General features: G+C 43.2%; 1 protein-coding gene across 1 annotated transcript; it reads right to left on the reverse strand.

Annotated features, from left to right (window-relative positions):
• Positions 1 to 1307: 1307 nt before the first annotated feature.
• cbx1a (chromobox homolog 1a (HP1 beta homolog Drosophila)) lies at positions 1308 to 9606 on the reverse strand. The gene is made up of 5 exons (XM_078951093.1): positions 9330 to 9606; positions 6673 to 6928; positions 5962 to 6133; positions 5780 to 5874; positions 1308 to 3051 (listed from the first exon to the last, which is right to left on the reverse strand). The coding sequence occupies exons 3-5, from the start codon at positions 6070 to 6072 to the stop codon at positions 2901 to 2903; spliced, it is 357 nt and encodes a 118-aa protein (XP_078807219.1). The 5' UTR covers positions 6073 to 6133; positions 6673 to 6928; positions 9330 to 9606; the 3' UTR covers positions 1308 to 2900.
• Positions 9607 to 13870: the final 4264 nt, after the last annotated feature.

Raw genomic sequence — 13870 nt, forward strand, 5'->3', positions numbered from 1 at the left:
AACTTTTATTCTAAATAGCTTCTTTTTTTTTTTTTTAAATCCACAGAGAACTCTGTCCAGAAGAGATGAACCCCCCCCCCCTTCATGAAAAGAGCTGCCATAGCGAAGCTCTGATGCATTTTAGCGGACGCCGGACCAGAGACCCGTCAGAACTCTGGTCGGGTCCTGAACCGGGACACCTTCCAACGGTCTACAGAGGCCTTTTCTTCTTCCTTTATGGTCGTCACTCCAACACCAGGTTGGATGGACTGCGCCGTTTTCCTGACTGGATTTGGGCGTCGGTCACTCTCCTTTCCTGAAATTGTCATTTGAAGCGAAGTTGTGAGCGGCATTGGACGGCCTGCAGGTACCGCTCGCCCTGCCAGCCGGGTCAGAGCCGCACGGGACAAATTCATGAGAAAACACTTTTGTTTCTCAATAATGGGAGCTTTTCTGTTGGGTTTATCTCCATAGCAACCATTTTATGTTCTGGTCATTTGGGGGCGACGAACACATGTATGTAACTTTCAGAAGAATTGGAAAAAGTCAACTTTTGGATTTTCTTGAGAGCAGATTTGTGTTAACCACGCCCACATTCCTGAAATGTTTCTGTTGTGTGTTATATCATTCAACCTGTACCAGGGATTTACGGATTTTCACAATATTCCTGTAAAAATATGCGGTTAACGGGACCGCCACTTTTCCGAGTTCACCACGATGAATTCTCAACATCTAGTTTTGTACCCCCCCCCCCAAACAGCTTCCTAGTGATGCTCGAGGAGTAAGTAGACAACTGATTGTGAGGAGTTTAAATTTACTAAAAGGCAAATTTTTTTTTGTGTGCGTTTGTGTGGGGGGTCTAGATGGCAGCCTCTTCCTGAGGTCAAAGGTCAACGAAACTTCTGCTCCGGTTGTAGATTAAAGATGGCGGCACGTGGATCAGATTTCTTGAAAATTGCACAATGAGCCCCCCCCACCCCACCCCAAATCGGGGGAAAATGTGAAAATTGCTGAATTTGACGTTACCACAAAATGACCACCAAGCTGTAGGTCCACTGGCCATCCCATAATAATTTCAAAACTTCTTTCAGACATAAAAGACATGTTTTTTAGTTACATTTTTAAACTTTGACTTGATTTTTTTCTCTCTTTCTTGTGACAGTTTTGTGTGCTGTGATGTCATCTTTTGTTATTTCTGAGTGGGCGAGTTCTACATCAAATCAGATTTTGAGGTACGTGGCGGGGGCAAAATGTCTGCTCAAAGGCGCCGAAGGAATTCCTTACGGCCCTGAGAGCAGATTGACATGAACGACGCAAAGAAGAAAACATTTTTAGGAGGAAAATTAAAAATCCCATGACATTTATTCTCCAAATGAGACAAAAGTAGATCAACATGCAACAGGTGAACACTAGCTAATAGGCTAAATACAGTAGAAAAAAAAGAAAAAACCTGCTAAGCAGCAGACCTGGAACAGCTGATCCAATCTCCTCCCGCCGCTGATGTCAGTCAGGTTGTAAGACAATAGACTCATAACACTGATGGACGTTAAAAAAGGGCGAATGAAATAAAAGAAACAATCAGCTGCTGGATGTTGACGTCTGAATTAAAACACTTTTCTAAAATCTGGGGGAGACAACCGTCCAGACGTCCTATGTAGGCGAAATGTTTGCCATTCAAGAGCCTTAAAATGACCAAAACCCTCCCAAAACAGACATGGTTAAGAAGACGTTTGCACTAAAATCAGGGGGGGTGGGGGTGCTCAGCACAATTACACCCCCCCCTCCCCAAACAAACAATCCGGAGATGAGATTGGACGCAGCTCCTCCAGGGGCGCCAACACTACGTTGCCTTTGATACAGTATACATAGAAATGCACGGCTGGGGTCACAGCGAACACAGAACGTTGGCAAACGAGAGAACCACAGAGGAAATGTTCATCGCAGAAACCGGGTCAGTTCAGCACGATCGCCTGTGTGCAAAGCGTGGTCAGCTGAGCACTAACGCTCCGTGCGTGGAGACAAACGAAGCCGTGGAAATGAAAAGGTCAATCGGCTACGAGCGGAGAGCCCCCCAGCGGACAGAAGGGTTGGGCCAAAGAGGAGAAGAACTCCGCCGACGCTCGAGCAGGCAGGACTCTCGTCTGCTTTCGGGCTTTGGGCAGTCAAACATTGGCTGTGTGGTACACTGATCCTTTCACAGTACGTTGGGTCGTCTTCAATGAGGAACTATCCAAACGGGATTGAGAACGGGAGGCTCGTCACACAGCAGGTGCACTGACGAACAAGCTGTCTCCAACAGGTTCTCTGCAAATGGGAATCTGAGCTGTTGTGTGTGTGTGTGGGTGTGTGTGTCAACTGGAGGGGATTTCACCAATTCACATACAACTGATGCCGGGTATGGGTACCGCTGTACTCTAAAGTGTACCGCCACGCCCCCTTTGTGTTTTCCAAAAGATGTTTCCACCCATTCATCCTGGAGATGGACTGGAAGCCTGAAACGCGTCAACCCTCTAATGCCCACATGCCTGCAGGTCACCTGGCATCTACCGGCTGGTGGATATCAAAAGGTTAAGGCTGTCCCCACCCCCAATTCAACCGCTGAAGGGGCTGTATGGGGGGAATTGATGTGGACAAACATTCAGTACTTTGACAGTTTGCTTCTATAAAAACTCTTTCAGATTCAGATCCTTTTGACAGATTTTCCTACAGACATTGCCAGTTCTACCTGCTGTCATAGGCAGAATTTCAGGTAGAACCATTTCAGGTGACACACAGGTGGAAACATCTTTTGAGAACTTCTGGCGGAGCAGGAAAAGAACAAAAGTCGGCCGTTTCTCCCCACGTGTGAACGAGCAAAGGGTAACTGGAGTGTTGATTTCCTGCACGTCACCTCCACACTTCCAGAGTATTCTTTTTAGCGTCTAGTCCTTCTTGTCCTCCTCTTTCTTCTCCTCCTCTTCCGTGGGATAGGAGTGCCATGTGAGGCGCTCCTCGTAGAAGGAGATCACCACTTGGGGACACTTCACGTTGGCCTCCTTGGCCGGAACAAGGTCGGCCTCGTCTGAGTTTTTCCTGATTAAAAAAAAATAAAAAATGATAAATATGGAAACCAGTATTCAAACATAACAGATTGATTTCATTATACATGGAAAAATCTAAATATCACAGGGAACAACAAAGAAAGAGACGATGAATGTATTCCATCTTTCTGCATTCCAGCTTCAACATGTCCAGATCTCTGTTCTGGATAATGACCGCCTGAAATCTTTAAATGTAAAGACTAAGATGTAAAGATTTAATAATGAATTTAAACCAAAAGTTTAAGATATATCCGGGTTCCTACAAGTTTCTTCACTTTTTAAGACCTTGCATGAATCTTTAAATTTCAGAACAATTATTTCTTAAACAAAACTACTGAACGTCTAAATAAACAATATGTTTATGAATGAACAAACGTCTTAGCTCCACACTCTCTGTACCAATCTCTTCATCCACTACAGCTGCTTCTATCAACTTATGACCTCTACTCAGACGTTAGGTCTGGCGTCTTGGCTCCCTGCCTTTCCCTCAGACAGCCCGTTTGCGTCCCGACCAGACTTTTCAGTGCTCCATTCCCTTTCCTTCTAGGAGCCTGAGCCTCTGACTCCATCTTGTCTTTCAGAGTCCAAATGGACCAGATATCCGGTCCTTAGTAAGTTCCTTGGAATAGAAGTAGCACTGGGCAAAATGGTCACAATTTTTTATTCTAAATTATATCTTTATAAAATACTGTTTTTTATAAACGCTCTATGAATTAACTTAGTAGCATTTATCCACCAGGTCTTAAAAGTCCGCTCCGTAAAATTCTGACTTTAAAGGGGTCCGTGATCAAATGAAGGCGACACACGGAACAGCCCGTTAGCATGGTAGCATCAGTGTGTGTAGCCACACCGCTGCCTCCAAATCAACGTTTTTACTCAACGCTCTGTTGCTGCTGTGAGTCCAGCAGGTTTTATCCTCCAGTTCTGTCTGGATGCCGGTTAAAATCCTCACATGTTCTGCTCCTTCGTCGGCTTAAACTGAAGCTACAGGGAGGAAACTGGCAGAAGTCACGGAGTGGGGTGGGGGCTTCTCGCGGTGCGTGCACCAGCGACGGATATGACTCCGGGAGATAGTAGAGATAAAATAAATTAAATAAAATCCAGATTTTTCCAAAAGAAATGGAACAGAGCAACAAATTCAAATCAATCTATTACACGCCCCCGGCCCTAGTACAGGGTTGGAGGGGGGTGGGGTTCAGAACCACTAACAATATTCCACATTGTTGTTAACAGCACATTTCTAGTGCATCCAGGGGTCTGACCTGGTTACCACCACGTCTTTATGATGTAATCACACACCAGCCTCCGTGTGACCACAGCCTCCTCATGCATGTTATCAAACTCCACCTCTCTCCACTGTAGCTCGACCGTGGGAGAGGATCAGCTGACTTTGCAGCTCGGAGAAAGGAACTTCCTGCGGCTTAAGAAGAGGTCCAGAAGCAACCCTCTCTTTGAGCAGACGTTGCACAGCATACACACACCGAGCTGTGCAGGAAACCGGCCAGAGAAATGCTGAAGGGTTTCCACAAGGCCAAGACGCCCCCATTGTTTGTTTTATATCAAAACAAACCAACGTATGGACTGATTTTACCAGGACAGAAACATTCTGTTAGTCATAGAACAAACACCTGCTGAGGGTTTTCCTAACTAACTGCATGTATGAAAATCTGCGTTTGTAACGATGCGAGCGTTACAGAGCGTTAGTTTGCAACGTTACTCCGTGGAGGTAAGCGTTTCAGATTTACGTTTTGAATTTCTCAAAGGCTGATGACAAACGCTTAGAGCACGTGTCAAACTCAAATGCGGCCCGCCATGTCGTCGTATGTGGCCCGTGAGCATAAAGGTTTTTCATTTCTTAAAATAAAATACAATTTTCTAGTTGATTACATATCATTTATGTGTAGCTGCTGTTGTAATTATTCAATGTTTGCAGGTCTTCTGTGTGAATGCAGACACATTGTTGTTGTGTGCAGCCTTTTGTTGTAAAATGTTACACTATAATTCATGTTCTTTCAGCTGAGTTTTATGTTATTTCTCTTTATTCACTTGGACAGTTCATCATTCATTAATGGAGTTATGTGGGTTTTAATAAGCGGAAAAAAATTAAAATAGTTTATGTTAGAGTAACAAACAAACATATGTTTTCTATGCAACTGTAATTGTCCCTGTAAAAAGTTATAAAAACTGAGTTATTTAACATTGAGGAGTAGATACATGTATAAGTTAGATTTGGCCCTTTAAGGACAACCACTATGCAGATGTGGCCCTCAGTGAAAATATGTTTGACCCCCCTGTCTTAGAGCGTTAAGAGAGGAGTAACAAAATTTTCTGTTTTTTTTTTTGCAGTTTGAAAAAATCTGAGGTGAAGTTTTGAGGCGAAATGATCATTCTCTTTTGAATAGTCTCACAGCTTAAAGAAAAACGGATTTACAAACAACTATCTTAGGATTAGTTTCCACTGATTAAACCTATAACATTGCAGATCCTTCCAGCAACTTCCAAATAAACAGATGCTCTGAAACTACAGTCACTCTTCAACCGTTAACGCAACCGTTTACGGCTGCGTTAACGGTTGAAGAGTGACTGTAGTTTCACGAATGCTGGAGCTAAAGCTTTAGTGTTAAAGCCCAACACGGCAACATGTCACCGAAAGAGTCACCGCTTTGATCACTGATCACGACAGCTCGGGTTTGGTGTGAAAGTCTGACGACGGAACCCACCATTTCATGAGGAACATGAGTTCTCCGCTGGAGTCCGTGGCTCCGATGATCCTCTCAGGCTGCAGTCCTCGGCCAAACCCTCTCGCTTTCTCACCCTAAGAGGTTTCAAGACCACCATATCTTTATTTAGGAAATTATAATCAAGTTTTTGGAAGATGTCTCCAGCGAACTTGCTCCCCCACCTCCTCCTTCTTCCTCTTGCTTCCCCGCTCCTCTGCCTCGCCGCTGCCCTCGCTGGCCGCTTTTCTTTTGCCCTCTTTCTTTTTCTCTTCCTTCTCTTTGTGTTTCTGCATGTACTCTGCAATGAGGTCAGGACAGTCCAGGTTCTCCTCTGGCTCCCATGTGTTGTCCTCTCTGGAAAGACAGAAATGTACATTTGAAACAACATTCTACTGCATCCGTCATAGAAGAAGGACGAGATATTTATTTATTTATAAAAACCCTCATGTCAGGACACGAGTCCCACAATGAACAGTAGGAAGTATTCTACAGTGTAGGGCAGCACGATGTGAGGGAAAACTCGCAAAAATGCGATATTAGTGATCAATATTGTGATGACGATATAACTTGCGGGACAAATAGCAAAACAACCAAAAACATATCCATCTCACTGCAACAGTTTGATTTAAATAAGAGTCAACACAACTTAAATTACACTCCAGATGACCCTCGTCTACATAGGAGGCGAGCGTCTACCAGAAAAGGGCTCCATCTGATTGGATTTGATTTGTTAAATACTTCAAGGTCACCATTTATCGCAATTTAGCAGAGTAAGCATGTAAATGTGATGAAGAGATGTGCTGCAGCAGCTGCAGGTTTGGTGAGACTTCACACGCGTGACACCAAACACTGTGATAATGCGAGAAACTCTAGAGTTTTTAGTTCACACTCACTCAGAAAAACCTTTCCACTTCAGCAGAAACTCCACTTTTCCTTTCACCACCCGGCGGTCCAGAACCTTTTCCACCACATATTCCTCCTCTTCCTCCTCCTCTGCTGGTGGAGCTGCAGCCGCAGCTTCGGCCACCGGTGCATCCGCTGCAGGTGGCGCCGGCGCCGGCGGTGGCTGCACCTGCTGCTCCTCCTCCTCCTCCACCTTCTTGCCCTTCTTTGCTGCTACGGCCGCCAGTTTGCTGTCTTCAGAGGACACTAGGAGGAGGCAAAGGTGCAGTTGGGTCAGCAACAATCATGTCCAACATATCTTCAGACAAATGGCTCCGTCCAATAGACCTTTTTCACATGACGTCTGGTGAAAATCAAAGTCACTTCAGTCGCTGTAAAGATGGATTTCACGAGGGGTTTATGCAAATATATGCCTTTGTTATCAGAAGATATATAACCCCTATTGTAAACTCCGTCTAGCAGCTCTCATCTGTTTGCTCAGATGTTGGGTGGGACAAGTTAGAAAAACAAAAAAACAAACAAGTACACCACAGTCTAAAGCTCTGATTAAAAAAAAGATTTTTATGTTGGGCAATATTCTTTAATATATGTTTCATAAAGCATTGGAAATGTTTCAGAAAGGCTGTTGATGATGAACGATCGGTGACGGACATTCTTCAATACTGTACCTTGGTTTTTGGACTATAAATAAGTAGCACTTTTAGGAAAGATATGAGAACTAGAACAGACATGTTATCTTAAAACGGCAAATTAAATTATCTAAATTTTCCAAAGACACTGCTCATCAATTGAAAAGAAGTCTTTGTATAAATAAATATTCCACAGGATTCATCTGCAGCCTTGTTTTATAGTGTGTAAACAGCTATGATAGGCGCTGTACGCTATTTGTTTCTTGTTTAAATAAATGTTAGGTTAGGTATTGTCAATAATATTGATTTCATGGGGAAAAAAGCCAATGGCGTGACGGATACTTTTAGAGATTTCGCTGTTGAACTTTTTTAAGATGGCCGAATTACCTGCAACCCAAGCCTGTCCAGATCTACTGTAAGTTTTCCATTGATGAAGGTTGAAGACTTCAACAGATTTAGTATTTAAAGTGATATAAAGAGCTTAGTGTACTAGGAGGTACGATCTTAATGCTATGCTAGATAAGCATCAACGTGTGAGTCTAATGTTTTGACTCTCAAGATGAAAAGTCGATTTTTGTTCCTGTACTTTAGTTAAATACATTTCTCCCAAAAGTGCGACTTATTCGTAATTGTTTTCTTCTTCTTTGTTCGGCCTTTTTTGCCTGCTGGGACTTTTACTCTGAAAAATATAGTAATTACAGAAGCAGTTTTCAGTTTTTTTAATGAACTGCAGAATATGTAATGCTATGAAGTTTGAATACAAAGGTATTGTAACGGTCATTAGTTAGCCTCTTGTGTTTTGCTTGATAATTGGTGGTTAAGTTGTGAGAAGTCTATTTTGAAGGTAATTCTGTTTTAAAGATACCAGAAGTTTTTAGAGTCCTTGGCGTACATGTTGTACAGACAGAGAAGAGACACGATGGAAACATGAACACCACATTTGTCCCCAAAAGATACCAAATTTTGGAACCCTATTTGGCCCACAAGAAGCTACTTTGCCCAGCCCTGGGCTAGCTCCAAAGCGTTAGCTGTAACGCGCATGCGCAGACAATTCCTCTCCATTCAGATTCAATGTAAAAAAAAGTTAAGGTTAACCCAACAGATCCTTTCAGGTGAGGGGCAGGCCAATTAAATGGAAGAGTGGACAAACGACGGGGAACAACTTCAAACGACGTCGGTGTCGTGGCATCAGACACCCGAAGACCCGCCCCCGAGGGAGCGCGCGCGCACGCTCCATCTCTCTGGCGGGCTGATCATTGTTAGCATGGAACCGGGTCCCTTTAGAGATCTCCTTTGTTGTTTTGATGTTTTCAATAGTCTTAACCCTTCTATTTACATTAAAAACTAAATGCTTCGTGTGATTTTTCTTTATTTGTTAGCAAAAACACTTATTTACCGCCTTCAGTTAGTAAAGTTGTTTTTTTTAGAGCACGTGAGATGATTGCGCTCGCGGTGGGAGGGTCTGCTTCACAAGCGCGTTCACCTCCGTGCACTGCAGCTTTGATTAAACATCACAAATAATAACAAATAAGTGCACGCGCCGCCGCTCCCGCACCATCAACTCAACAACTGCATTTCAGGCGTGCTCGACGGTTCTCCAGAACCTCTGGGCCGAACCTTCGACGGCGGGAGAACCGCCCTCCCGTTTACCCGAACCCCCACAGCCGTGAATTTTACGCGACAAACACACCACGTGCAAATCTTCCTCAAAAACGCGCGTGTTCGTGAAATTAGCCTGGCTGTGCGTGTTACATCCGCACATAGAGCCGCAACAATCGGCGCGTGGCCATTCTACCTATTCAGAGACACGAGTTGCCGGTCTTGGGCTTTAACTTGTTCAAAAACATGCTAAAATATGCAAGCCCGGTTCAATAAATCCAACAAACCGAGTTTAGTAACCATGGAACATTTTACGGATTTTGATTAACAATAGAGACTCCATGTGGGCCGCCGCCGCCGCCGTGTACCACCACCACCAGAGGACAACATGGCGCATTAAAAAAAAGAGACAGCCTTACCTCCACGGAGAAACTCAGCGAGCTAACAGCAGCAGGCCCGACCGTCTGTCGACGTACAGCAGCAGGCTGGGGGGGCCGACCGAGCGGAGGCAGCGGGAAGCAGGACTCTGGGGGCTCAGCGGCGGGAGTCACGGCGGCTCTTCCCTGCAGATGGGCCACACAAAAGCCTCGATCACGGCGCTAGCAAGCACAACCTGCCTCGCTCTGCCCGCCAACAGCACCACCGGAAGTTGCGTCACAACACGACCCGACAAGGATGTTTCTACAAAATAAAAAACGGGGGGGGTATTTGTACCTTGATTAAATTGTTTATTTTGTATTTTTGCTGCTGTTTGCTACATTGTATTTTAGTTGCACATATTTTTCTTCATTTTTGTAATGCTTTAAACGTTGTTTAAAAAAAAGATTTGGTCCAACCCAGTGACCTCAAAGGGGAAATAGCAGGTTAAGAAAACGGACGGATGGACTTTGCTCTAAAAGGACAAGAGTTTACAGAAGATTCGGGAATTCAGCCGAAAACGGCCTCAGGACCAACTCTGACGAAAATCTGTTGTTTTAAAAAACAAACAAACATGTTCTTGTTACATTTTTCTCATGCTGGAAACTTCATTTCTAAGTATTTCTTTATTCAAATCATTGTGAATCAGGAACAGACGAAAAAAATGCGGTTTGAAAATCTGATAGCAGTGACATAAAATCTACAGTCGGCAAGCCACAAGCCGGGGTCGCGGGGCTGCTGGAGCCTATCCACCCACTTGTGAGAAAAGGCAGGGGACACCCTGGACTGGCCAGTCTGTCGCAGGGCCACAATCACACATCCATTCACACTCACACCTGTGGACAATTTAGAGTTGCCAATTGACCTATGAAGCATTTTTGGGCGGTGGGAGGAAGCCGGAGAAAACCCATACATGCACAGGGAGAACATGCAAGTTCCACACAGAAAGCCCCCCCCCCCCCCATTGATGTTCTGGTTCCTCCAGCCGGGACTTGAACCGGGGGCCTATGTGTTTTTTTTATTAAAAAATAAAAAAAGTCTCCATTGAACTAAACTTACAATAATACATGTTTAAAAAGGGGATCGACACATTAGTCCATAATATTCCACAAAATTATAATTTTCCCTTTTTCAACAATCAACGTTTGACTGTAAATACTTGGAAATTTCCTGATTTTTGTTCATCCGTCTTGTGTTTCATGAACAGTTTTTCGCTGGTTACCTAAGGCCTTCTCAGGTTCAGATGGTTAAGGAACACCTGATGTGCAATGGGAAAAGAAAAATCACACAAGAGTCTGCAGGAAGCTTCAAACCTTTTGCAAAAGGGAGAGCCAGGGGCGTCTACAGGTCTGATCTGCTCTGAGTGCCCCCCTCACGGGCCAGACAGCGTTTTATTACCCAACATGTGTCAATCAAGTCATGGCAAACAATGGCTCTTTGTCTAGACGTACAAGCAGTAGATTAACAGACCAGCCGCTCCTGGTACGAAGGAGAGTCGGTCCGAATGCCTTCAGCACAGACAAAAAACAGATACAGCTGTCAGCACTTCCATGCCCTTATATGGTAATTCATGCAGGTTACGCTTGATCAGTTTGCAGCATAGTCTTTATTACAACACAAATACAATGTTCCTGTACATTTAGAACCAAGTAAATGCATGATAAAAAAGTACATTGAAATCGTGATCGTTCCACACTTTAAGTTTGAACGTAAATTGTTTGTTTTTATCGGTTCTCAAGGATATTCCACAGTTTAATTCTGCACATACAGTTTTCCTACTTGTTCTAACTGCTGGTTGTTTCACCATATCCCTCATAGAGTAATCTCCATCCCTTTGTGTGAACGGTTCCTGAATATTACGAGGTTATACCTTCTTACTAGCTTCATGGAGGAATTATGTTGTATGTAAACAAACTAAATCTAAAAGTTTGAACAATTTGAAGTTAAAAATAATATGTTAGTATGGTCACAACATTTATAAAAGCCTATTGCTTCTGATTAAAAAAAAAACTTTTTTTTCGTGTATGAAAAATAAATGTAAAAATTCAAAAACTATATTTTCATTCATACAATTTCTGTGGTTTTTGTTCCAATATTCTCAACTACCAAAGCACAGAACTCCTAACAGGCTGGGCTGGAACCCATTCGCTGGTGAAAACTATAAGATGAGCTGCAATTAAACGTTGAAAAGCCACAAAGTGTGTTTTGTTCTTCCTACTTACTGTCTACACAAACATTACGGAGCAAAATGTTGGATGTAGTTGTACAAACATTCTTTTAATTGTCTGCCGTGATGCAGAAACAAATTACAGTTGGAATTGGCCTTAATGGAAAGCGTCAGTAAAGTACATTAACAATAGCAGTTTCACAGTTACTCACCATAAAGAATAAAGTATCACCCGATTAAAAAAACAGAAAAACAAATCATACACAAATTCTTGTATCCAATACGCTTCCATGTAATATCCAGCAATATGAATAACTCTTATTACACGTTTTTGCAGGTTGAAGAGGAGCTGTACAATATTGCAATATCTAAAAGAATGACTGTTTTTGTATTTTAAAGAAATCACTTGAAACTATTCACTTCCAGAGAGTCTGAGCATCATTATTCTTATTTTAAAACCTGGAAAAGATTGTAAAGCTCTGGATAACTACCATCCCATTTCTCTCTTAGCTGTTTACAAATTATTGACGTAAAAACTTACGGGCCACTTTATTTGAAACATTTCCAACTGCTCACTTAGCCAAGTTTCTAATCAGCCAATCACATGACAGCAACTCAATGCAGGTAGACATGGTCCAGTTGATCTGCTGCAGCTAAAAGCGATCAGACGCAGAAGAAAAGTGATTGAAATGACTCTGAACGTGACATGGTTGTTGGTGCCAGACAGGCTGGTCTCAGGATTTCAGAACCTGCTGATCCACTGGGATTTTCACCCACAACCACCTCTAAGGTTTAAAGAGAACGGTCCAAATAAGAGGAAATATCCAGTGAGCGGCAGTTCTGTGGGCAGAAATGTCTCATTGATGCCAGAGGTCAGACGAGAATGACCAGACTGGTTCCAGCTGATAGAAAGACAACAGGAACTCAAAGACCCACTGGTTCCAACCAAGAAGAGCATCTCTGAAAGAACAACACGTCCAACCTGGAGCAGATGGACTACAGCAGCAGAAGACCACACCGCTTACCACTGCTGTCAGCTAAGAACAGGAAACTGAGGCTACAATTCACACAGACTCACCAAAACTGGACCATAGAAGATGGAAAAATGTTGTCTGGTCTGATGAGTCTCCATTTCTGCCGCCACATTCAGATGGTAGAGTCAGAATTTGGCCTCAACAACATGAAAGCATGGATCCATCCTGTTTAGTAATAACTGTTCAGGCTGGTGGTGGTGGTGTCATGGTGTGGGGATATTTTCTTGGCACACTCCTACTGGTACTTTCTTAGTACCAGTTGAGCATGGTTCCAAAGCCACAGCCTACCTGAGTATTGTTGCTGACCATGTCCATCCCTTTCTGACCACAGTGGACCATCTTCTGATGCTACTTCCAGCAGGACAAGGCGCCATGTCATCAAGCTGGAATCATCCCAGACTGGTCTCTAGAACATGACAATGATTTCTCTGGACTCAAACGGCCTCCACAGTCACCAGAACCCAATAGAGAACCTTTGGGATGTGGTGGAACGGGAGACCAGCATCATGGATGTTCAGCCCACAAATCTGCATCAACTGATGCTGTCATGTCAACATGGACCAAACTCGCTGATGAATGTTTCCAGAACCGTGTTGAATCTATGCCACCAAGGATTAAGGCGGTTCTGAAGGCAAAAGGGATCCAACCAGCTAGGTGGACCTGATAAAGTGTCCAGAGAGTGTGTACACTAACAGATTTAAAAGAGGACTAAAAGCTGTGAGACACAAACTGGTTTTATGAGAAATACATAAATACACAATTACATTATACTAGTGCAGGATTTACTAAAGTACAGAGATTGGAATGAAGATGGAGGCTCGATTCTTCTTTTGGTCGTCTACAAGACATTTGATAAGTGGGAACACAACTTCGTTTTCCAAGTTTTACGCTTATTATATCAAATCTTCTGTAAAATGTCTTGGAATTCACATAATTAAAGATGTCAAACTTTGACAGTCACTTAACATAGAAAACAAAATCTAAACCTGTAAATCTCAATGATACGACTGAGTTTTTGGGCCAGTTAACAAACTTTTTCTTTTTAAATCACAGCTTTTCAGTCGTAAATTTGCGAGAAAAAATGTCGTAGATTAACGAAGAAAAACACCAAAGTTGTCTGTTTATCTGAGCCTAGTTTAAAGATGTCTAGTGGGTCTAGATGACCCCACTAGACAGCACAAATGTCCTCCAGAACATGTCAAAAACTCTATTTTCACTGGAGGGGATGTTACGTTCAGAGTGTTGCCATCTTGTGGGAGAGAAGTGTGTCATGACCATAGAAAGATGTACAATGGCTCCATCTAGTGGACTTTGATTGCTGGTGCAGACTTTGTCCAGACTG

This window comes from Oryzias latipes, chromosome 8 (assembly GCF_053564925.1).
Source record: "Oryzias latipes strain Hd-rR chromosome 8, Olatipes_Hd-rR_3.1".
Lineage (NCBI taxonomy): Eukaryota > Metazoa > Chordata > Actinopteri > Beloniformes > Adrianichthyidae > Oryzias > Oryzias latipes.

Coding starts and splice junctions, on each gene's coding strand:
- cbx1a (XM_078951093.1), bottom strand. CDS start 6,072: ATGCAGAAACACAAAGAGAAGGAAGAGAAAAAGAAAGAGGGCAAAAGA. Junction 5,875..5,961: donor GCAAGAGGAAGAAGGAGGAG/GTGGGGGAGCAA, acceptor GAAACCTCTTAG/GGTGAGAAAGCGAGAGGGTT. Junction 3,052..5,779: donor CTCATGTTCCTCATGAAATG/GTGGGTTCCGTC, acceptor TTTTTTAATCAG/GAAAAACTCAGACGAGGCCG.